The sequence below is a fragment of the Oryctolagus cuniculus genome, chromosome 8, assembly GCF_051225735.1.
Source record: "Oryctolagus cuniculus isolate XC-2025 breed Fujian yellow rabbit chromosome 8, ASM5122573v1, whole genome shotgun sequence".
NCBI lineage: Eukaryota > Metazoa > Chordata > Mammalia > Lagomorpha > Leporidae > Oryctolagus > Oryctolagus cuniculus.
Genome location: NC_142874.1, coordinates 66,491,382 through 66,517,567, shown reverse-complemented (window position 1 = coordinate 66,517,567; position 26,186 = coordinate 66,491,382). Strand labels below are relative to the sequence as shown.

At 40.3% G+C, this 26,186-nt stretch overlaps 1 protein-coding gene across 5 annotated transcripts in view; it reads left to right on the top strand.

Annotated features, from left to right (window-relative positions):
- Positions 1–26,186, top strand: part of INTU (inturned planar cell polarity protein) — a 111,762-nt gene that overhangs the window by 44,999 nt on the left and 40,577 nt on the right. For all 5 annotated transcript variants that reach the window (XR_016211984.1, XR_016211983.1, XM_002717241.6 and 2 more), the window contains exons 4-7: positions 3,929–4,132; positions 8,999–9,117; positions 13,973–14,062; positions 17,492–17,569. Coding sequence is in view for 3 of the 5 variants with exons in the window: in XM_002717241.6 (XP_002717287.2) it covers positions 3,929–4,132; positions 8,999–9,117; positions 13,973–14,062; positions 17,492–17,569 (491 nt within the window). In the remaining 2 variants the exon portion in view is untranslated. The remainder of the gene's footprint in view (positions 1–3,928; positions 4,133–8,998; positions 9,118–13,972; positions 14,063–17,491; positions 17,570–26,186) is intronic.

The following is a 26,186-nucleotide window of genomic DNA, read 5'->3' as shown; positions in this document are numbered from 1 at the left end:
GGGTCAGTGCAGACTGAGGCAGCTGCAGGACGACCAGTCTCCACGGCTGCTTCAGAACCTGAGAGCCTGAGAGAGAGTCTGTTTGGTAGATGCTAAAGAACCATTGCTCCTGAGATAGGGTGGGTTGAAGACGGAGGTAGGAAGAGGGGATAGTTAAACCATGAAGTGATTTGGGAAGTGATGAATATAGAGAGCATGTCCTTGGGCCTGAGGAAAGTGCATCATGTCCTGAACTGGAAAGAAGGACAGATTGCACGAATACAAGAGAGGCCGCAGCGGAGGGCTCATGAACTTTGGCATGGGTGAAAATCTGTGGAAGAACGGCAGAAAACCCTTTATAAGAAAGTTTCATATAAACCAACTTACATTAGGGGTTGCTTAATAAAAGTGTTTTCCTATAAAACGTGCCATATCCTTAATATTTATGTATATCAATCCCTTTTTAAAAAAACAGCTCTTAACTCAGTTTGGTTTTTTGGTCTTAGCCTTTTTCATTTTATCAAGGCAACCAGATTTCCTGACATTCACAGCTGCTTAACATATGAGCTTTTAAAAATGTCTTCTCTAAAGTATAATTATCTTTGCATTATGTGCCAGCTTCACTGAAATCAGAAGAATGGCAGCTGAAAGGGTTCCTTAAAGAATTTTAATGGTCGGCTCTGTGGTGTGTGTTTTTGTTTGGGTTTTTGTCATGGTGAGGGGATTAGGTCCCTGCCCCTCAGAGAAGAAGCCATGTCTTTTGCCAAGGATAACATTAAAGTTAGCTTTCAAGTACATATGTCATTCCCCACCAGGCATAGCAAACCAGTCTTAACTGTGGGGTTGTTGTTGCTGCCTAAAGCAAAATTGGTGAATTTGTGTGTTTAACTCATTTGCTTTTCACACTTTCGGTGGGTTACACCCTATCTTTTGACCTTTCCAACTGTGAGAATGTCAGCTGGGAGAGATGTCCTCACTGTCCTACGACACATTTCCTCCTCCGAGGCCCACACCTCCTCCTTGCTCACTGTTCCCACTCAGCTCTCAGACACACACCCCTGCACTCCCAAGCTCATCTGCCACCATCCACCTCCCTAGAGTTTCCCTCATCTTGTGCCTCCTCCAGTCAGATTTCTCCTCCACCTCTACCTGTGCTCATAGTTGTATGTAAACTTACATATACATTTATTGAGCCATCCCCACTAGAACAGATACTGCCCTCAGAACAGTCTCTCAGGCCATATTAGTGCTTCTGAGTAGTTTGTCTGGATCAAAACCTCACACCAAATATTCTGTTTCTCATCCTTATGTAATGATTTCTAAAACAGTATCTCTAACTCTTTCTCCTCTTAACCTCTTATTCATTTTCATCAGACAGTAGACCTTGATTGTTCTCATAGTCTCTGTAATTATTTTTTAAATATTTATTTATTTGAGAGGCAGAGTTACACTCAGAGAGACAGAGAGAGAGAGAGAGAGAGAGAGAGAGAGAGGTCTCCCATTCACTGATTCATTCCTCAGATGGCTGCAATGGCTGGGACTGGGCCGATCTGAAGCCAGGAGCCAGGAGCTTCTTCCAGGTCTCCCATGTGTGTGCGGGGGCTCGAGCACTTGGATCATCTTCTACTGCTTTCCCAGGCCATTAGTAGAGAGTTGGATCGGAAGTGGAGCAGCTGGGACATGAACCAGCGCTGGTGGAGGTTTAATCTACTTTGCCATGGCCCTGGCTCCAGTCTCTTCAGTTTTTATTTAGCTTGCTGTTTCCTTACCCCTCCCCCCATACACTAATTTTCTACTCAGCCTTTTTGGATGCAGTGTTCTAAGACCAAGGGCCCATTTTTCAACGTCAGGTTTATAGAAAACAAAAAATTTAGTTAGTATTGATCTCCATTTGAAATTACATTAAATGTTTTATAAATGAACATGATCATCAGGCTTTAGAATGACTTTATGAAAAATTTCTCCTCTCTATCTAAAGTACTGGTAGCCGTGACCTATTTTACCTTTACTCTCAATTCTTACATATAGTTGAATTTAGGCCCCTTGTCTTTTTTCATTTCTTTCCTCTCCTCTCTCCTTCCTGCCCTCCGTCCTCCTCCTCCCCTCCCCTGTTCTCCTCTCCTTTCCTTCCCACTTGTTTACAAAATAAAATCTTAGACTCAGAAAATATGAGCTTCACTCACTTTTGGTACATAAAAGTAACTTGTACTCCTGAAATGTCATAGTCAGCTACAGATAAAACTGAATATAGCATAAGCAGTCACTCCTTTCCAACAAAGAAAGGAGTATCTGTATTTTTTTCTACTAGAAGGCTTTCTTCATAAAGGCATTTATTTTATAGTATCATGTGAATGAATAACAGTGAATGGGTAGGTGGAGTTATAGGTAATATTTTTAAGATATTTAACTTTTTAAAGAAAATATATAAATAAATAAAGCTCATTTAAAAAAGATTTATTTATTTATTTGAAAGAGTTATAGAGAGGGTGAAGCAGAAAGAGTAACAGAGAAGACGAGGCAGAGGCAGAGACACAGAGAGAGAGGTCTTCCATCCACTGGTTCACTCCCCAAATGGCCACAACAGCTAGGGCTGGGCCAGGCCAAAGCCTGGAACCAGGAGCTTCATCTGGGTCTCTCATGTGGGTTCAGGGGTCCAAGAACTTGGGCCATCTTCTGATTTCTCAGACTCATTAGCAGGGAGCTGGAAAAGAAGTAGAGCAGCCGGGACTCAAACCCATATGGGATGCTGGCACTGCAAGTGATGGCTTTAATACCTGCTCTGCCACAGCACTGGACCCTAAAGCTCATTTTTTAAAAAGAATGATAATGCTGTGTTCATTTTTATCATATATTTAAATTCAGCCTTGAAAATGATTTACAATAATTTATTTAAAAATAGGTATTATTTCTGTGTCTTAGAAATAACTTTTAAATATTTCCCCCAAAAAATATAACTTATAATATACAAACAATTTTATCTGCTTTTCAGTATGACTATGCTTCATTATTCTTGATCAAGCATGAATTTATTTTTTGGCTTTTGAAATTTGATTATATTTTAGAAAAGAATCATTGGACTTTAATATTTAAATGGAAGTTTCTATGGATCAATACTGTTAGAATGTCCATTTTACTCGTGTGTATTCTCATGAGATTTTTAGACATCAAGAGTACTTTGTTTTCATATAGCTTCTGATGATGTCCTGACTATACAAAATTAACTATATTGATTGAAAACTTCTTTTTGAGACACATCTGGTCCTTTCTTGAAGTAAGTGAGTTGTCTTTGGCCAACTGGCATCCAGACAAACGTCTCCTTTTTCAAAGAAAGGTAATTGAGAAGTGGAAGCTACCTTTCAACGACTGGAAAATGGCCACATTCTGGACTCTTACCAATCCTGACAGCAGGCCATGAAATTAAACCTGTCTTGATAAACCGGTAGTCTCCTCAGGGCGATAGTCCACTGTCCAGCATGCTGATACTTGTTTATCTTTGACCTTTGCTCTAAAGGACCACAAAGAATGTCTGAGAGAAGAATATTGAAATACTACCTCATTTGAAAAGACAGCCAGCTGGTTGTGAGAGGTGGCTCTTAATCTCTTTATCTCCCCCAGATGTGTCAGTGCCATGGCATTCATAATGTATCATTAACTCTTACACTGTCAGATCACTGTTTGCTCACAGTGATTACACTTAAATAAATGAATTTTGGGACAGTGCATTATATATTCCTATTCAAGAGATGTTTACAATGATAGGTCACTCACTGTTTTAGCAACTGGAGATACAACTGTGTAGAGAGCATACTGCCCCTGCCATCAGGAACCTTCCCTAGGGTGCTTTATGTGTACTGTGCATGCCTGAGTGTGTGCACAGATCCTTGTTTGTAAAACTTGCAGCTCATTTTCCTTTGTTGAAAAATCAACCAGTTGTTTTCATTTTTTAAAGGTGAAACTGACATTTGAAAATGCATATGCTGTGAAAAAGGAAACAGCCCAACCAAGACAGAAAAAGGCCCAGTCAAGTGCAAACGATTTAGTCCAGCTTCTGTGGGGAGAGGGGGCTGATGGTGTCCTGCAGAATGCCCTGAGCACCCCTCATATCGTTATGTATCTCACACTTCAGCTTGACTCAGAGGCATCTAAGGAAGAGGTGAGTTCCTCTCTAAAGTATCTTCCCAGGGAATAATGAACAGCTTAAAAAAATGTTTTTAAAGATATATTTATTTTACTTTAAAGGCAGCTGGGGTGGGGAGAGCTGAGAGAGGTATCTTCTGTCCACTGATTCACTCCCCAAATGGCCACAATGGCCATGGCTGGGACAGGCCAGAGCCAGGAGCCAGGAGCTTCTTCTGAGTCTGCCAAGTGGGTGCAGGGGCCCATGCATGTGGACCATTCTCTGCTGCTTTCCCAGGCGCATTAGCAGGGAGCTGGATTGGAAGTGGAGCAGTGTGGACATGAACCAGCACCCATAAGGGATGCCAGCATCTCAGGTGGCAGGTTTACCCACTATTCCACAATGCCAGCCCACAAATGTTTTGAATTATTACTTAGGTTCACATTTTGTGTCTGTTTAGTCTATTCATAATTAAGAGAAACATTGAAATCTTCCACATTGATAGGGATTTGTCTGTTTTCTCCTCCAGTTCTAAATATTTTTTCTTTATATATTTGAGACAGTTTTTTGTCATCTGTATCTTTATGGTTTTGATGTGTCTCTCATAAATGTAATTTTTATCTGTCAATCTTTAACTTCTAACTGACAAGCTCAATGAAACCATTTTTATACAGTATAGATATATTTGTTTCTGCCACCTTCTTTAGAAATTTCTGTTTGAATTGCCTTTTTTGTAACATTTTTCTTACCTATTTTTGACTCCTTATATCATTATTATTCCTGTTATAAACTCTAATTTTTAAGTTATTATTTGTCTTAACAGATTCTAAAGTTAAACCCTATCTTAACCCCTTTTCAAAATGACTCAAGGCTCCTAATACATTTTTTTTTTAAGATTTATTTATTTATTTGAAAGTCAGAGATACACAGAGAGAGAAGGAGAGGCAGAGAGAGAGAGAGATCTTCCATCCGCTGGTTCACTCCCCATTTGGCAACAATGGCCGGAGCTGTGCCGATCCGAAGCCAGGAGCTTCTTCCAGGTCTCTCAGGCGGGTACAGGGGCCCAAGGACATGGGCCATCTTACATTGCTTTCCCAGGCCATAGCAGAGAGCTGGACTGGAAGAGTGCGAGCAGCTGGGACGTGAACTGGTACTCATATGGGATGCCGGCACTTCAGGTGGTGGCTTTACCCACTATGCCGCAGCACCGGCCCCTCCTAATACACATTAACTCCAGCTTCCCCTCCTCTTTACCTACATGCTATTGTCATCAATATTTTAGTGCTCTTTTTTATGATTCCATAATTTGAGAATAATTTTAGTACCTACTTACTATATTTTATATATTAAAAATGTGTAAACTATTTGTTGTAAAATTTCGTATTTATCTGTTTTCCATTGCTGTAACAAAGTACTTAATGTTAAGTAATGTATAAAGAAAAGAGATGTATTTAGCTCACAGTTCTGGAGGCTGAGAGTGCAACATCAGGTGGCCCCATTGATTCAACTGCTGGCGAGAGCTCCTTGGTTGCATCACATCAAGGCAGGATTGTGAGCAGAAGAGATCATATGGCAAGACAAGAAGCCAGAGAGAGACCAGGGAAAGGGCAGTCTTGCTCTCTAATAACAACCTTCTTGAAAGAAGTAACTGGGCTCCCGTGAGAACTATGTTAATTCCTCCCAGGAGCAATGTTCTCAGTGTTCTGAGTGAAGCTGTTGTGGGCCTCAGCTGTTGAGGCGACCCTGCTTCTGGCCTTCTACCCACCACTCACCACTCCCAGCCGAGGCTCAGCTTGCTTTGTGGTAATGAGAAAGGGAGTTGGACGAGTACAGGGAGCATGCCCTTGGAAAGCTCTACTTGCAAAACAAGTACAGTACATTTTGGCCATGGATCCAGTTTCACAGCGTGACAGTCTCTCAAAGCATCTAATGTTCCATTATGCTTTCCTCAAAAATAAGAACCCAAAAGTTTTCAGCTAATCTACATTTATCTGCTTTATATTATTTATTTACTTTTTTGGGTTTTTTGTTTGTTTGTTTTGGGAAGAAGGAATAGACTCCCATCTCCTGGCTCACTTTCTAAATGCCCACAATGGCCAGGGTTGGGCTTGAGTCAGAGCTAGGAGTTTGAAACACCATCCAAGTGTCCCATATGGGTGGCTGGGACCCAATTACTTGAGCTGCCTCAAGTGATGTCTGCCAGGGTCTATCTTAGCAGGAAGCTGGAGTGAGGAGCCGCAGCCAGTCAGCCAAGCCAGCCACTCTGACAGGGGATGTGGGCGTCTGAGCCAGCAGCCCAGTCGTTAGGCCGAATGCCTGTCGCTCTTTGCTTTTGAAGTCCTTTCAGCCTCCATTCTCAGTGCCAACACCATTTTATCCAAGGGATGCATTTCTTTGGGCTGCTTCATGCATCGACATATAATAAACAATTGAAATGGCAAAGAAGGGATTTAGTTTTACATATTGTTGTAATTTTCTTTGTTGTGAAAAATACATGAAGACCTACAGCAAATAATTCTTATTTCTGAAGAATTTCTGGTGTGTATTACTGGTAGCTTATTATCTCTAAAAGAAAAGAGACATTTAAGCATTTATTACAGAAAACGTAGGACAAATTTATGAGACGATAACAACCTGAATCTTTCTGGGTGTTTTTTTGGAGCAGAATCCTGCGAAGACCTTTTGTCATCCTTGCCTTTCTTTCCATGGGAAAGAGTGTAGATATTTGTCCAATGAATAGGTTTCTGTCTGTTGCCAGCCCTGTATCAACATTGTAATGAAGAGGAGCTTTTTATTTTCATTGAACAGAGGAGAGGCTGCTGCAATTGCATGCCACTAACAAGTGCTTAAAAATACAGCTAATTAAACCAGCTAGGAGTAGTAGAGCTTGCCAAGTCTTTAATAGTGAAGCTTTTATGGCTAGAAGAGAGACTTTCTCAAGTGACCTTTTTTTATGGGTGTGACTTGTTTTACAATGAAATGTCATAGGGTCATTTGGTTTTCTGGGAGTTACATATTTAATAAAAGCTTGTCTTCTTCAAGTTAAAGGACTATAAACTGTGATATTTCAAATAATTAATCAAAGGGTATATGGTTGTTTGTTTAAAGTTGTGTTTGATATTTGGGCTAACTACAGTAAAATTATTTATTGGCCAGGGTTTACATTTTATTAGGTAGACACAAAAGAAGATACTTGCCGTTTGACTTCATTTCTAGAGATAAAATAATGTTTGGTAACTATTCTTACACTAGAAATGTTGCAAGAAAATTCATATTGTAAGGCAGTGTATTTTTGGCCAACATCTTCTATTGTACTTTGAATATATTGAATGTGCTTAGTAGGTATATAAAGCTGATGTGTCTAGTTTCTAGTTATTTATTTTTGTCATAATGTAAAAGTCTCCAAGACATGAACTCCATGTCATGTAATTATTTCTTGTATAGAAAGACACCAAAGCAAGGTTTAGAACACTTTTGGGTGGGGAGTGGGGAGCCATGAAAAGATATTTAAGTAATTTAGATTTTCAGTTGTGGCTACATTAATTTATGTATGTAGTCATTATACTGTACCTGGAAGCTACTCTGGGTTCAGCATGGTTTCTATCTCGAAAACTTTATTTTGCCTGCTTTCTGCTGGCCTTGTGAGGAAGATAGATGTTGCTTCAAAAAAACAGGAAAACGTGATGTGAGAATGTCTCATCTCTTTGTGTTAAAGTCTTAACACAGTGCATGCACATCCTAATCTTGAAATTTATTATTTTATTTCTCAAAAACTGTTTCCTGGGAACATACTCTTCTTGAAGACAGTGAACTGGAAGCTTTTTGTGAATTATATTATGGATCTAGTATTTTCCATAACTTATATTACTTTTTGAAGTTTGAATTCAGATTAATTTGTGGTATGCAGGCCATTTCAAATTTAATATAGATGGCCGGCGCCGCGGCTCACTAGGCTAATCCTCCGCCTAGCGGCACCGGCACACCGGGTTCTATTCCCGGTCGGGGCGCCGGATTCTTTCCCGGTTGCCCCTCTTCCAGGCCAGCTCTCTGCTGTGGCCAGGGAGTGCAGTGGAGGATGGCCCAGGTGCTTGGGCCCTGCACCCCATGGGAGACCAGGAAAAGCACCTGGCTCCTGGCTCCTGCCATCGGATCAGCGCGGTGCGCCGGCCGCAGCGCGCTGGCCGCGGCGGCCATTGGAGGGTGAACCAACGGCAAAAGGAAGACCTTTCTCTCTGTCTCTCTCTCTCTCACTGTCCACTCTGCCTGTCAAAAATTTAAAAAAAAAAAAAAAAACAAACACCAAGTTTAATATAGATAAGATTTTACAATGTCATACTTTTGTTTTCCTGTTTTTACTAATGTGATTTCATTTTGTATACTTACTTCATAAATTTAATTTCAATCTTACTTTGGACTAAACAAATTTATGATGACTTCACTATAGGTGATGAAGATTTTCTCTTTTAAAAGTCAGTATGAGAGTGATTGAGTTGAAGAATCCTAAAAGTTGCATGTGGTGTCTGTGTAGCTAGATTAACACAAGAGGTGAGAATATTTGTATAATAATATGTTAGTATTACAAGCTATTATTAGGAAGGTTAAAGTCTAAAACTATTGTTTGAAATTAGCTGTAATTTTGAATAATCAGTATCCTGTTTAGCATATATTTTATATCATGACCAATTAGCATCTTTAACTCAATTCATATGTATTATTTTAAATGCTAGTTAATGTGCTCAAACTGCAGGCATAGTTCTGTCCTTGTGTTTGAATAAATCTCCCTCTGAAGGTGAAAGGATTCATTTTTTTTTTTCTTAACACAAAATCTGGGCACTGCATGACCAACATGATAGTTGGGAAATTTCAGGGATCTGATCGTGTCTGTTTCCTTTCTTCTAACAGCAAGAGATTCTTTATCATTATCCAATGTCTGAAGCATCTCAGAAGCTGAAAAGTGTAAGAGGGATTTTTCTCACCCTGTCTGATATGCTGGAAAATGTAACTGGGACACAAGTTACCAGGTAACTATTTCTATTTGGCTTTATCTCTGTTTTGTACTTCTTGTTTCTGACAAGTAAAATGCTGAAAAGTATATATTTTACAAATATCTGTGGGTTTTGATTCCTTGTAAGTTATTTCTGGCAGTCATCTATTGGATTTAGCGTGCAGGTTCCCAGTACAGCTGTAGATCTGGATATTTTGGTACACTTTAAGTAACAGCGTTGAGCTAAAATGACCTATATTTATAATTTATAGAAGGTGGTAACTTTGGAGCATGGCATTATTGTGAGTCTTGGCTTTTTCATGTTTTTATTTTGATTGTTAACTTGCTAGGCAATACTTTAGTGTTTGGCGAGAATGACTAAACACTGGATTTTTCAGTTAGTATTATGTACTTATACTTAGGATCATGGAAAAATACATTGCTATTAGAAATTACATTAGGAGGAACATTCCAAATTCAGTGTCATCTGTGAAGTTTATGCAGTGGTGGATGCAAAACTGACGTCAAGTAATTTTTGGAAAGGCAGCACACATACAGCCCATCAGAGGTCCGAATATCAAATCTCCATTGATTTATCAACCTCTGACTTTTTTTTAACAGTGAGAGAGAGAGACAGAGAGAAAGGTCTTCCCTTTGCCATTGGTTCACCCTCCAATGGCCACTGCGGCCGGCACACTGCGCCTATCCGAAGGCAGGAGCCAGGTGCTTCTCCTGGTCTCCCATGGGGTGCAGGGCCCAAGCACTTGGGCCATCCTCCATTGCACTCCCTGGCCACAGCAGAGAGCTGGCCTGGAAGAGGGGCAACCGGGACAGAATCTGGTGCCCCGACCGGAACTAGAACCCGGTGTGCTGGCGCTGCAGGCGGAGGATTAGCCTATTGAGACACGGCGCCGGCCCCTCTGACTTTGAAATGCCATAGTTAACTGGAAGCAGAGGGCCTGCCAAGCTGTTGGTTTTTTTTATCTTCTTTTAAATAAATCTCAGTATTCTAAACAATTTTTTAAATATTTTAACAATTTAGAATTTACAAAGAAAGTTCATTTCAAATTGTAAGGTCCCCATAGTACTGATGAAATATGACATTGAACTTTCTAGGTTTTTACTTTTCCCATCTTCTGGTAAAAATGGTACTTCCATGATTTTACAAGAGGTAGGATCTGTAAGACAACAGAGTTGCTTTATTTTTGTAGATGAAAGCTAAGTTTAACCCTATGACTTTTTTTTAAAAGATTTATTTTATTTATTTGAAAGACAGAGTTACAGAGAGAGGTACAGAAAGAGAGAGAGGTCTTCCATCCACTGGTTCACTCCCCAGATGGCTGCAACTGCTGGAGCTGTGCTAATCCGAAGGCAGGAGCCAGGAGCTTCTTCCGGGTCTCCCACACGGTGCAGGGGCCCAAGGACTTGGGCTGTCTTCTACTGCTTTCCCAGGCCATAGAAATTAGTCCATTTTTAAGAATATAGTACCTGAGGTTCCATCTAGTGTATAATTTTGTATTCAGGCCTCTTTATTTTGTTAGCAGCTTTATTTTTTTTTTAAGATTTATTTATTTATTTGAAAGAGAGAACTGGATGGGAGATGGAGCAGCTGGGTCTTGAACTGGCACCCATATGGGATGCCGACGCTTCAGGCCAGGGTGTTAACTCACTACGCCACAGCGCAGGCCCCTATTCACAGCTTTATTGAGATATAATTTATAGATGATGGGAGTCATCTATTTAGAGTGTATACAAATGATAGGTTGTTAGTATAGTCACAGATAGGTGCAACCATCACCAAAGTCAGTGTTAGAACATTTTTATTACCCCAAAAGGAATTTTGTATTCTTTATCTCTCACCCTGCATACCTTCACAAGCCCTAGGCAGCTATGGATCTGCTTTCCATCAGCATAGATTGGCCTGCTCTGGACATCGAAATGAGGGGAATCATAGAATATGTAGTTATTTGTGACTGGCTTCTTTCATTTAGCATAATATTTTCAAGGAGCAATCCTCCTTTTTAATCTTATTGAAAGATAATGTATGTTTACTGGGCCGGCGCTGTGGCTCACTTGGCTAATCCTCCGCCTTTAGCATCAGAATCCCATATGGGCGCCGGGTTCTAGTCCCTGTTGCTCCTCTTCCAGGCCAGCTCTCTGCTGTGGCTCGGGAAGGCAGTGGAGGATGGCCCAAGTGCTTGGGCGCCTGCACCCGTGTGGGAGACTAGGAGGAAGCACCTGGCTCTTGGCTTCGGATCGGCATAGCTCCGGCCATAGTGGCCATTTGGGGCGTGAACCAATGGAAGGAAGACCTTTCTCTCTGTTTCTCCCTCTCACTGTCTATAACTCTGCCTGTCAAATAAAATCTTTAAAAAAAAAAAGATAATGTATATTTACTGATATTATTGTACTTAATATTTAGATCTTGTTAATGTCTATATATGTGTTAAACACATGGGTAACAGTAAATGCAGTTATAAACTTTTTTGAGGAAACAATAACTTGAAAATTACTACCTCTCAGGGTCAGCGCCGTGGTGCAATAGGTTAATCCGCTGCCTCTGGCGCTGGCATCCCATGTGGCACTGGTTCTAGTCCCGGCTGCTCCTCTTCCAATTCAGCTCTCTGCTGTGGCCCGGGAAAGCAGTCGAAGACAGCCCAAGTCCTTGGGTCCCTGCACCTGCGTGGGAGACCTGGAAGAAGTACCTGGCTCCTGGTTTCGGATCCGCGCAGCTGCGGCCATTGCAGCCATTTGGGGAGTGAACCAACGGAAAGAAGACCTCTTTCTCTCTTTCTCTCCCTCTTACAGTCTGTAACTCTGCCTCTCAAATAAAATCTTTAAAAAAGAATATTACTACTTCAGGAGTTCCTTAGCAGTTCCTTTAAAGTAGTAATTGCAGGCTCATCCTGCGAGGCCTGCGCACTGCTGGGATGGTAGGGCGATGGCGTTCTTCGACAAGAAGCACTAGGGGAAGGTTTGGGTGACAATATCCATTGATTTACAGTCAAACACACCTTTTAAAGGGCAGGCAGAGGGGGCGGAGCTAATTCAAGGCAATACTAGTTCTGTCAGATCAAGCCGATGTTGGCGCTGCTGTGCTTCTCCAATCAGCTTGAAGGTCATGTAGCGCGCATAGTCTTCCAGGTGATCCTTATGGGCCACACCTGGGAGCCGTTTACCTGATTGGTAATTACAAGGCCTTTCAACAGGGAGTGGGGGGTGGGGGATATGTTCCTGGGGCTCCTGCCACCTGCCAACAGTCAGGCCATCCCTGGAGGCATGGTATGTCACGCCCTCCAACCTGCATGGGCTAGGCAGGCAATCCCCCAGCCAGGCACAGGATCACCCACAAGTAATCTTTTTTTTGTAAAGATTTATTTATTTATTTGAAAGGCAAAGTTATTCAGAGATACAGAGAGAGAGAGAGAAAAGAGAGGTCTTCCATTTGCTGGTTCACTCCCCAGAGGGCCGCAACAGCTGGAGCTGTGCCAATCTGGAGCCAGGAGCTTCTTCTGGGTCTCCCATGCAGGTACAGGTGCCCAAGGACTTGGGCTATCTTCCACTGCTTTCCCAGACCATAGCTGAGTGTTGGATCAGAAGTGGAGCAGTGGGACTCGAACTGACACCCATATGGGATGCCGGCACAGCAGGCAGCAGCTTTACCCGCTACACCACAGTGCCAGCCCCTAAACTAGTAATCTTAATGTGATAACAAGAGAGTCTTCTATTTCTCTAAAAGTGTATGCATTTTAACTTTAAGACAAACAAAATGTTCTTTTTGAAAAAATCCTTTATTTATATTTGAGAGTCTACACACTGTATTCTCCTTTTTCTATAGTTCATTGTTGAATCTGTTTTTAGAACACATTTACTTTTAAAACTTCATGAAATGTAATTGAAACACAATAAACTTGTATGTATGCTAGCTGTAGAATTTGATTGGTTTGACATACTCTGAAACCATCATTACAAAAACCTTCTTGAGAACATGCTTAATTCTTTTTTTTATAAGATTTATTTACTTTATTTGAAAGTCAGAGTTACACAAAGAGAGGAGAGGCAGAGAGAGAGAGAGAGGTCTTCCATCCGATGGCTCACTCCCTAATTGGCCGCAATGGCCGGAGCTGCGCCGATCTGAAGCCAGGAGATTCTTCCGGATTTCCTAGGTGGGTGCAGGGGCCCAAGGACTTGAGCCATCTTACACTGCTTTCCCAGGCTGTAGTGGAGAGCTGGATCGGAAATGGAGCAGCCAGGTCTCTAACTGTCGTGCATATGGGATACTGGCACGTCAGGCCAGGGCATTAACCCGCTGCGCCACAGCTCCCACCCCAAGAACATGCTTAATTCTGACATGTGTTTTGGTTCCTTATTTAGATACCTGGGTCTTGCGCTGGATTGTCTTGTCCTGGGATAGGATCACATCTTCCTTTCTTTGTAATCTCCTTACCCAGTCATATTCGTATATAAGCAGTCACAGAAGGTTTTGCTGAATTAATCAGTTGGGTTTCCTTTGGAAAAAAGAATTGCATATAGTTAAATAATGGTAGCAAAAGAACTTAAACATGTTTTCTTCTATACTGGCTCTACCTTTTCTATGATAGGTCTACTTTTATTTGGCAGAGTTATTTGGGTTTTTTATTTTTGTTTTTTAAGTAAGTATTTTAGAATATATTCATACAATTTACTCAGGCCTTTACTTTTTTAAGTATTTTAGAATACATATATCGTACATTTCCTTGCCCTTTCTGTGTCACAGTTAAGAATATGCCAAGAAATTTGCCTATTAATCATACAGTCCATAAATCATAACGTGTAATTTTTTTGGAATGATTTTTATCACAGTATGACATGTAAAGATATTGTGACCTTATTTTGTGTTTATTTTTTCTTAGCTCATCCCTCCTTTTAAATGCGAAAGAAATCCACATAGCTTATTGGAAAGAATCTGACAAGTTGTTGTTAATTGGCCTGCCTGCTGATGAGTAAGTTGAGATTTTTGTTTACCTTGAAAATCATCTCTAAAATTCTGTTCGCAAAGTCCATTTCATGAAAATGTTGATGTTGTCAGAAGAGGAACTCCTGAAATAGGTTTAGGATCTGCAGGTTGCCCGTGTTCATTTGTGCAGAGGGGTTCTTTTAAGGTGGGCACTGTCAATACGCTTCTCTCTTTTGTGGCTGGTACAGAGGTAGCTGAGCTTGTCTTTTGTGTTTTATAGGAGAATTAAGGGTCAATAAAAGGGTATCTTACCCTGATGCTGACCCCATTTGACAAAATAATATGTATTTTCTAAGGTGACTTCTCTAAAGGTATGTTATATTCTCATGAACTCCTTAACTTTTTCGTGGCATTTTTTGAAATATATCTGACTTTAGTAGTTGAAAGTAAAAACAGGATTGACAATCCATAACAAACTGATTAGGAGCCCAGGGATTGGCCCAGCTCTGGCCGGTGTGGCCATTTGGGGAGTGACCCAGCAGGTAGAAGACCCCGCCCCCCACCTTTGTCTCTCAAATAAGTAAATAAATCTTTAAAAAGAAGAAGAAGAAGAAGAAGAGGTGAGTAACTAAAGTCCAGTCCATTCTTGAGAGGAGAGGAACTAATCTCTGCTTCTTGAGGGGAAGAGTATCAAAGAATTTATAGATTTTTTTTTTTTTTTACCATTACTAGGAACTCCAAAGGCTGCTGTGAAAAGTAGCAAAGTAACTTTTTTAAAAAAAATTTATTTCATTTATTTGAAGGGCAGAGTTGCTGAGAGAGAGAGATCTTTCATCCATTGGTTCATTACCCAAATGGCCACAACAGCTGGAGCTGGACCATCCAAAACCAGGAGCCAGGAGCTTCTTCCAGATGCCCTATATTGACAGGGGACAAGGATCTGGGCCACCACCCACTGCCTTTCCAGGTGCATAAGCAGAGAGCTGGATCGGAAGTGGAGCCAGCATTGCAAGTGGCAGCTTTACCCACTATGCTACAATGTGGGCACCAGAAATGACTTTTTTTTTTTTAAGATTTTTTTTATTTATTTGAAAGACTGAGAGAGAGAGAGGTAGGGAAAGATAAAGAGATTTCTCATCCACTGGTTCACTCGCCAAATGGCCGCAATGGCCTGGGCTCCCATGTGGGTGACAGGGCCCAAGTATCCAAGCCATCTTCTGCTGCTTTCCCAGGTGCATTAACAGGAAGGTGGATCAGAAGCAGAGCAGACAGGACTGGAGCTGGCACCTAGAAATGGAATGTCAGTGTCACAAGTGGCGACTTAACTCACTGTGCCATAGTGCCTGCCCCCCCCAAATGTTTTATTTTGAAGAGGACTTAAATTTGGACATAAAGAGAGATAATCTGTCATAAAAATGGTATTCAAAAATGTTTAACATGAGAGGATAATGGTGCTGTGACATATGCTAGATGATGATGCTTGCTCTGTAACTGGCTAATTTGCATGTTGCTGTCTAAAGGGGGATTTTAATGAACCCAGCTAGGAGACTTCCCTAGGACAGTTGGTTGAATTAGGAAGAACCAAGGAGTCATTTTAAAAGTGTAGATTTACAAGAATAGGAGAGCATCCAGGATATAACATAATTCAGGATGCAGTGGCAAAACTAAACAAAACACTTGTAATAGCCCAAATGGCAAAAGAGAAGAAGCAGAAAACACAAAAGTAAGATAAAGGCAGCATAGGCAGATAGAGAGGGCGAGGAAGGGCCAGTGAGGGCTCTGAGCAGAGGCTGCTCAGCCACACTGAGGACAGCAGCCGAATCAGGAAAGGTTTGATCCAAAAGCTAAAAAAAAGATCATCACTGTGTGCTCCAGGAGGGGAAGCTCTACCTGTTTCTTGATCTCTGTTACTCAAAATGGAGAGTCATCTTCCATAAATATTTATGTCATACGTCTCCTACAGAACTGGGCTTGATAACTTAGAATTAGCTAGAAAGCCTCCTTTTTTTTTTTCTATCCTGAGTTACAAGTCAAAACCAGCACTAGCCTCCTCTGGCCCTCTCCTGATGCTCATGCTGACCACTCTGGACCAGATTCTTTCCCTTATTCCATCTCATTTCCTGTAACCAGGCATGATAGATATTATTATTATTATTATTATTATTATTGTTTACACTGGAAAATGGAGTATTGAGAGAGCCTGCACAAGCACCTCTTCAGCAGCTGTTCCTCTGTCTGTATCTCCAGCATTGTGAATGTGGTTTATGATTGCACTGGAAGATATCCCATGTGCATGCTGGCGCCCAAGGGCTTGGGCCAACTTCCTCTGTTTCCCCAGGCACATTAGCAGGACCTGGATTGGAAGTGGAGCAGCTGGGATTTACACTGGCACACATATGAGATGCCAGCATCGCAGGCAGCAGTTTAACCTATTATGCCACCTTGCTCACCCCCTAAGCCGCCTCTTGTGAAGCCAGCATCTGATGTGAGTAACAGCATAGTCCTGGCTGCTCCATTTTCATTCCAGCTCCTTGCTAATGTGCCTGGGAGAGCAGCAGTAGATGGCCCAAGTGCTTGGGTTACCACCACCCGTGTGAGAGTCCCAGATGGAGTTCCTGGTGCCTGGCCTTGCCCAGGCCCAGCCATAGCTGTGCAGCCATCTGGGGAGTGAACCAGTAGATGGAAGATCTATCTCTTTTTCTCTATATTTCTCCCTCTCTCTGTCTTCTGCCTTTCAAATAAATAAATCTTTTGTTTTAAAATTTTTATTTATTTATTTATTTGAGAGGTAGATACAGAGAGAGGGAGAGATAGAAAGGTCTTCCATCCACTGGTTCACTCCCCAATTAACTGCAATGGCTGGAGCTGGGTTGATCAAAGCCAGGAGTCAGGAGCTTCTTCCAGGTCTCCAAGGTGGGTGCAGGAGCCCAAGCACTTGGGCCATCTTCCACTGCTTTCTCAGGTCACAGGCAGAGATCTAGATCAGAAGAGGAGCAGCTAGGACGCAAACCGGTGCCCATATGGTATGCCAGCACTGCAGGTGGAGGCTTAGCCTACTATATACCACAACACAGGCCCCTAAATAAATCTTTTTAAAAAAAGAATTTAGTATTTATTTCTATGGGACTAGGTACTACACTATGTATTGTGTATGTGTTAATTTCATTTAATCCTCAAAATCAGCCTGTGAAAGACTTAGTGATTACTGGCACCATTTACAAGTGAAGAAATTCAGTTACTGAAGAGGATTAAAGAATTTGCTTATAAATAACAGTTTGAAAAGTCCCTATTTGCTTCATGCTAGAAGCCCATCTCTCAAGGGAATCAATTGCTGATATAGAATACACCCGTTTTTCACAGCCCTATTCATAGTTGACACACACAGTTTTTATATAAAGTGTAAAGAATGTTTTGCTGTTGTAAGATATATATAATTTTATTTGTTATAATTGAATAGATGTTTTTGCTTTTTTAGTGTTCCACTTCCTCAGCTAAGGAACATGATAGAAGATGTTGCCCGTACCTTGAAGTTTATGTATGGTTCTTTAGATAGGTAAGTACTTTGGACCGAATCTCAAGTTTTAAGTATATGCTGCTATATCACTGTTTGTAGCTAATACTGTTTTTTACTTGGAAATTAGTTATTTTACTGTTCCTCCTCTACCTCCTCCACCTCTTCTCTTATTACTGACTTTTATTTCACAACTCTAGGTAGTTTTTAATCTATGTTTTTAAATATCACAATTACTTTAGTGAAACTTTCTAGTGAAATATTTTTATAACTGCAATTATTTTCTGATTGATGTATTTCTGTAGGGGCAAATATCATTATCGACACAGAAAAGAGTAAGGTATTAAATACATTTTGTGTTTTATTCAACTTCTAAGACTGTAGTCAAAATCGTTATCCTAAAATATGCTTCTTTCTCAAAAAATTTTTTTCAGTAAAAATAGTATAATGTCATAAAAAATGTAGACATGCTGTAGAGAAGGTATTAACTGTCTTATGTGTATTCTGTATTTTTCAATACAGTATGAGTATGCAGATGCTTTTTTTTGCACAAGTGGTCTTTTATTTTTTAAGATTTATTTATTTATTTGAATGTCAGAATTACACAGAGAGAGGAGAGGCAGAGAGAGAGAGAGAGAGAGAGAGAGAGAGAGAGAGAGGTCTTCCATTTGATGGTTCACTTCCCAAATGGCTGCAACGGCTGGAGCTGAGCTGATCCAAAGCCAGGAGCCAGGAGCCTCCTCTGGGTCTCCCATGCGGGTGCAGGGGCCCAAGGACCTGGGCCATCTTCTACTGCTTTCTCAGGCCATAGCAGAGAGCTGGATCGGAAGTGGAGCAGCCAGGACTAGAACCGGTGCCCATAAAGGTGCCAGCACTTCAGGCCAGGGCGTTAACCTGCTGCACCACAGCGCTGGCCCCCACAAGTGGTCTTATACTATGCATATTTTCCCCTTCTTACATCTTAACCTTTCTTTATAATATGATTTGTATTTTCTGATTTGAAGGAGGAAATTTGAGTTTATTTTTCAACATTTGAGCACATAATATTGTGGATGGAAAATGGATTTTTCTCTTTGTGGAATTTTTGTGAGTTATAGTACTTCTGAGGGTCAAAATTACTTCTTTGCTTTCAAAGCCTTAGGAACATACCAATATAAATGTTCAAAAGCAGTCTATAGATTTTTCCTAACCACAGTGGTATCAGCTGTATTTATCCATAGTGGGTCTTTATTGCTACTGTTGTCAAGGCATGTGAAAGAATTTTCTGTGGTTCTGTCATCTAGGAAAATGATCGGGTTTGCAGTGTCCTTCTCTGGGGGAGCCTCTGAGGAAGCTCATACCTCTCACACTGTTTTACCAGCATTTTCCATATGAATGAGCCCCAAAAGGTTGGGCATCCATAAATGCTGCTTTTTCCCTTTTACTGATAAGGAAATTTTTAACCAATGGAAAATATAGGTGTGATTAAAAATGACCTCCTTAAATTTATAATAGAGAAACAAACATTGCTATATTTTGCCCTAGTTGAAGCTCACTGTTTCCATAAAGCCAGGTATTAGTTAGGATTGAATTTCTATAATGATTTTCATACATGAAAACAGTCAACAGTCAGTAAAGTAGGTTGAGTGCAGAGGGACTTATGTTCTCTGAATTTTACCTTGAATTATAGCTTCTGTTGACTTGAAAGTGACCCTAAGATGGCAGCATTTTTAAGAGTTTTTTGCTTCAAGAAAAATGCCAGATAACTTTTAGAGGATCTGCAATTAGACTCACAGCTGACTTCTCATCAGAAACCCTACAGCATAGAAGACAATGGCAAGGCATAGTCCTAGTCTTGAGAGAAAAAAACTGTCAACTCAGAACACTGTACCCTCCAAAGCTCTCATTTATTAATGAAGATGAAATAAAGACCTTCCATAACAAACAGAAATTGAGTTTGTCACTGCTTATGCAGCTTTACAAAAGATGCTAAAAGATGTGCTACACAAAGAAACACAGAAAGAAAGCCATCATCATGAAAGAATGTGAATGCAGGAAATACCCCAGTAAAAGTACAAAAGAAATCCAAAGTACATGATAGGAATATTCATGGAGAAATGCCAGGCCCAAGTCGAAACGGAAATGGTCTCAACACACTGGTCAAATAGATTAAAAAATAAGACCTATCTATTTGCTGCCTAGAAGAAGCACATCTCACCAACATAGATACACATAGACTGAAAGTGAAAGGAGGGAAAAAGATATTCCATGCCAATAGACAGCAAAAGAGGGCAGGTGTAGCCATCCTAATATCAGACAAAATAGACTTTAGCACAAAAACTGTTAAAAGAGACAGTGAAGGGCACTATGTAATGATTAAGGAATCAAGTCAACAGGAATATGTGACTATAATAACTGTGTATGCACACAATTACAGAGTACTTGGATATTTAAAACAACTGTTAATGGATTTTTTTAGTAATGGGAGACTTCAATACCCCATTTTCATTGATGGATAGATCAACCAGTCAGAAAATCAACAAACAACAGAGCTAATTGAAACTATAGACCATATAGATGTAATGATATCTACAGAACTTTTAACCACATAGTTGCAGAATACACATTCTCCTCATCAGTGCACAGAACCTTCTCTAGGATAGAACATATACAAGGCCACAAAAGTCTGAGCAAATTCAAAAAAATCAAAATGATGCCGTGCATCTTCTCTGATCACAATGGATTGAAGCTGGAAATCCAGAACTCAAGAATCTCTAGAATATATGCAAACATTTGGATACCAAACATGCTCTTGAATGAGCAGTGGGCCATAAAAGCAATCAAAAGAGAAATAAACCTGGAAACAAGTAAAGGTGACAATACATCATATCAAAACTTACAGGATACAGCAAAAGAAATATTAAGAAGCAGGTTTATAGCAATTGGTACCTACATCAAGAAACTGAAAAGTTACTAAATAAATTAACTATTAATATGTCTCAAGGACCTAGAAAAACAACAACAAACCAAACCACAAATTAGTAGGAGAAAAGAAATAATTAAAATTAGAGAAGAAATAAAGAAACTTGAAACAAACAAACAAAAAAAAACAATACAAAACATCAATGAAATGAAGAGCTGGGTTTTTGAAAAAATAAACAACAAAATTGACACACTTTCTCCAACTAACAACAACAAAAAAAAGGCAAAGACCCAAATCAATAAAATCAGAGATGAAAAAGGAAATGTAATGTAACAGTGGATACCACAGAAATAAAGAGTCATCAGGAATTACTGCAAAGAGCTGTATGCCAACAAATCAGAAAACTTAAAAGGATGAATAGATTCCTGGACACATATAATCTACCAAAATTGAGACATGAAAACATAGAACACGTAAACAGACCAATAAACAAGATGGAGATTGAAGCAGTAATGAAGACCTTCCCAACAAAGAAAAACCCAGGTACTGGAGGCATCACTGCTGAATTCTTCCAGACATTTAAACAAGAACTAATTCCAATTCTACTCAAGCTATTCAAAACAATTTAAAGGAACATAATCCTCCCAGACTCCTTCTATGAATGCAGCATTACGTTAATTCCAAAACAGAAGATACAACAGGATAACAGAATTATAGAACAATTTCCCTGATGAACATAGATGCAAAAATCCTCAACAAAATATTATGTAATAGAATCCAACAAAACATCAGAAAGATGATTCACACAGATCAAGTGGGATTTATCTGTGGTATGCAGCAATGGTTCAGCATTTGCAAATCAATAAATACGATACATGACATTAGCAAGCTGTTGAACAAAAGCCATATGATTATCTCATTAGATGCAGAGAAAGCTTTGATAAAATACAACACCCTTTTATGATGAAAACTCTAAGCAAACTGGGTATGGAAGGAACATTCCTCAACACAATCAAGGCAATTTATGACAAACCCACGGCCAGCTTCCTATTGAATGGGGGAAAAGTTGGAAGCATTCCCACTGAGATACAAAACCAGACAGGGGTGCCCACTCTCATCATTGATATTCAACATAGTCCAGGAAGTTTTAGCCAGAGCCATTAAGCAATAAAAAGAAATTAAAGGGATACAAATTGGGAAGGAGGAAGTCAAACTATCCCTATTTGCAGATGAAGTGATTCTGTATCTAGGAGATCCAGAAGACTCTACCAAGAGACTATTTGAACTCAAAAGGGTTTGGTAAAGTAGCAGGATATAATATCAACACATAAAAATCAATAGCATTTGTATATACAGACAGTGCCATAGCTGAGAAAGAACTGAGAACAATTCCATTCACAGTAGCTACACAAAAATTTAAAAATCTTGGAGTAAATTTAACTAAGGACATCAAAGACCTCTATGATGAAAATTATAAAACATTAAAGAAAGAAATAAAAGAAGACATAAAAAAGTGGAAAAATCTTCCATGTTCATGGATTGGGAGAATCAACATCATCAAAATGCCCATACTACCAAAAGCAATTTATAGATTCAGTGTGATACCAATCAAAATACTAACATTATTCTCCTCAGATCTAGAAAAAAATGATGCTAAAATTCATATGGAAACACAAGAGATTGTGAGTAGCTGAAGCAATCTTGAAGAACAAAAACAAAGCTGGAGGCATTATAATACCAGATCTCAAGACACCCTACAGGGCAGTTATCATCAAAACAGCCTGTACTGACGAAAAAACAGATGTGTAGACCAATGGAACAGAAAAGAAATTCCAGAAATAAATCCATGCATCTACAACCAACTTACCTTTGACAAAGGAGCAAAAATCAATCCCTGGAGCAAAGATGGTCTCTTCAAGAAATGGTGCTCCACGTGCAGACATATGAAACAGAACCCCTACCTTACACCTTATCCAAAAATCCGCTCAACATGTTCCAAGACCTAATCTACAGCCTGATACTATCAAATTACTAGAGGACATTAGGGAACCCCTATGAGACATTGGCATAGGGAAAGACTTCTTGGAAATGACCCAGAACCACAAGCCAAAAGTAACAAATGGTATTTTATCAAACTGAGAAGCTTCTGCACTGCAAATGAAACACTCAGAAAAGTAAAGAAGAAACCAATAGAGTGAGAGAAAATATTTGCAAACTATGCAACTGATAAAGGATTAATTTCCAGAATCTGTTAAGAGCTTAAGAAACTCAACAAAACAAACATTCCAGTTAAGAAATGGGCAAAGAACCTTTTTTAAGAGAGGAAATTCAAATGGCCAACAAACACTTGAAAAAATGCTCATAATCACTAGCCGTCAAGGAAATGCACATTGAAACCACAATGAGGTTTCACCTCTCCCCAGTTAGAATGGTTTTCATAAAGAAACCAACAAACAACAAATGCTGGTGAGAATGTGGGGAAAAGGGTACCCTATTCCACTGTTGGTGGGAACGTAAGCTCATGTACCCAATATGGAAGACAGTATGGAGATACCTCAGGATACTGAATTTAGACCTCCCATATGACCCAGCCATCCCACTCCTGGAATTTACCCAAAGGAGATAAAATCAGCATATGAAAGAGTTATCTATACTCCCATGTTCATTGCAGCTCCATCTACAATAACTAAGATATGGAGTCAACCTAGATGTCCATCAACTAAAGACTGGATAAAGAGGTTATGGTATATATACACTATGGAATACTACACAGTGGCAAAAATAATAGTGAAATCTTGTCATTTGCAACAAAATTGATGCAACTGGAAACCATTTACTTAGTGAAATAAGACAGCTACAAAAAGACAAATATCATATGGTCTCTCTGATCTGTGGTAACAGAGTACCTAAAAGATAATCTATAGGAGTGAAATTGACATCTCGAGATGCTATGATTTTGAATAGCCCTTGTCTTGACTGTTGAGAAACAATATCTTTGTTTGTTTTTATACTTTTTTTTAATCATACTATTTGGTGAACTCTCTACCTAGTGTAGGGTTAATCTTATTAGTATAAAATTAACTGAAAATAGATCTTTGTGAAAAATAAGAATAGGAATGGGAGAGGGAAGAAGAATAGTGGGAGTATGGGTAGGAGGGAGGTAGGGGTGGAAAAATCACCATGTTCCCAAATTTGTATATAAAATGCATGAAGTTTGTATTTTTTAAATAAAATTAAAAAGTTTTCACTTGTTCAAGTAAAAATTTGGAATTGTGACAATGAATGTGAATATCATTGAATTCTTAAAACAAGAAGAAAAATGGATCCAAGATGTTACTAATTGACATTTTACTTAACAAGGCCTTTTCTGATTATGGAAGATATTAATGGCCCAATTTGAAAAGTTCTGAAGCAACCAAAAGGTCCAAAGACGTAATTATTTTTGTTAGGTTGTGAGCTGGTTAGTTCCCTGTGAGTCATAGAAAACTGGTGCTACAGGAGGCTCTTGCCAGATGCTGGCATCATACTTTTGAATTTCCTAGCTTCTAGAATTGTGAGCAAAATAAATCTCTGTAAAAAGAAAGAAAAAAAAAAAAGAAAACTGATTATATGTTGATGGTTTCATGTTGTGATTAAATTAAATGTGACAGTTTTCTTTGCCATTCCCAACTGATCCTTCAACATGTCCTGATCAGTATGTCTCAAAACATATCTCCAATCCATCCATTCCTCTCCATCTTTGTTAATTGCCCTGTCCAGCATCACCATCTCTCTAGCTACCCCCTAACTGGTATCCTTACCTCTCTTCTTGCCACTGTAATTATTAATCTTCATACAGCTGTTAACAGTGGTCTTTCCATATTATCATGTGGATCTTACCTTTCCTTCCTTCCTTCCTTCCTTCCTTCCTTCCTTCCTTCCTTCCTTCCTTCCTTCCTTCCTTCCTTCCTTCCTTCCTTTCGACAGGCAGAGTGGACAGTGAGAGAGAGACAGAGAGAAAGGTCTTCCTTTGCCGTTGGTTCACCCTCCAATGGCCGCCGCGGCCGGCGCACCGCGCTGATCCGATGGCAGGAGCCAGGAGCCAGGTGCTTTTCCTGGTCTCCCATGGGGTGCAGGGCCCAAGCACCTGGGCCATCCTCCACTGCACTCCCTGGCCACAGCAGAGAGCTGGCCTGGAAGAGGGGCAACCGGGACAGAATCCGGTGCCCCAACCGGGACTAGAACCCGGTGTGTCGGTGCCGTTAGGCGGAGGATTAGCCTAGTGAGCTGCGGCGTGGGCCCCTTACCCACCTTGCTTGACAGCTCCTCCCTCTGCACCGTAGTGCAGGCACACTGGCAAAGCCTGTCCTCACCCCAGAGCTTTGGCATCTATCTTTTGGTGGATATTCTTGACATTGGTCTGTTATTTTATATGCCCTTCCCTCAGAGATAACCAACCAGACACATTCCATGTTCCCATCGACCTATTCTGTGCATAGTCCTTTGTGAGCTCATGCTTTTACTGTTTGTTTATATGTTGTTCTCCACTAGAATGGGACCTGCACAGGAGCTCATTGGCTTACCTTAATTTTTTTTTTTTTTTTTTTTTAAAGAAAGGAGGCTCAGGTCATATGAGAGCCTGGCTGCTGCCTTTTCTTCTTCTTCTCCTTCTCCCTCTCCCCCTCCCCTTCCCCCTCCTCCTCCTCCATTCACTCATTCATTCATTCATTTAAAAGAATTACAGAGAGGCAGAGGTAGAGAGAGAGAGAGGTCTTCCATGCATTGGTTCACTTCCCAGATAGCCACAATGGCTGAAGCTGGGCTGATCGAAGTCAGGAGGCAGGAGCTTCTTCCAGATCTCCCATGCCAGTGCAGGGGCCCAACACTTGGGCTGTCTTCCACTGCTTTCCCAGGCCATAGCAGAGCGCTGTATCAGAAGTGGAACAGCTAGGACTCAAACTGGCGCCCATATGGGATGCCGGCTCTGCAGGTGGTGGCTTTACCTGCTACGCCATAGCACTGGTCCCTTACCTTAATATTTTTACTATTGGACCTCCAGCAATGAGAAAAATGCCCAGAACAGAGTAGGCACTCAAATATTTGTTGGATGAATCAGTAAAAATTATTTTGAAATGTTATTGGCACATGTACCAGTTACTGTATCATCCAGTGAGCTGTTCCAATGAATGGTTGCAGTCAATAGTATATTGCTTTTACATGGCTAAAAACAAGTAGTGTCTGTCTCTCTCTCTCCTCCCTCCCTCCCTCCCTCCCTCCCTCCCCTTCCCTCCCTCCTTAATAGTGAAGAGTAAAAGAAATAACATCTTCCTTATCTTGTACCTGCTGTATTCAGTAAGTAATAAGCATTGTTATACACATGGTACTTTGCATGTGCTTTAGCTTGTATTAACCCCATTTTTACAGAATTGGAGGCCAAAGTTGAGAGCCAGGTTAGGTACTTTTCCTGGGATAGCTACCTAGTAGGAACAGTGGTAAGATTGAAAGCCAGATCTCTTCTATTACAAAGTTGAAAATCTCTTTATTATCCCATGTTGCGTGAAAGATATTGGAAGTTGTAAATGGTTGTGAGATAGAGTAAAAGCAACATTTTTTTTTTTTTTAACAAAAACAGTACTCAACCCTTTCAATGGTTGATAAACCACTTGTGTTAGACCCGTGGACCTTCCATAGCACCATTTTTAGAGTACATTTGAGAGGAGGAATTTAAAGTCGGAAACATGGACAGGGCGAATTTCTTAACACATCCCATCGATAACA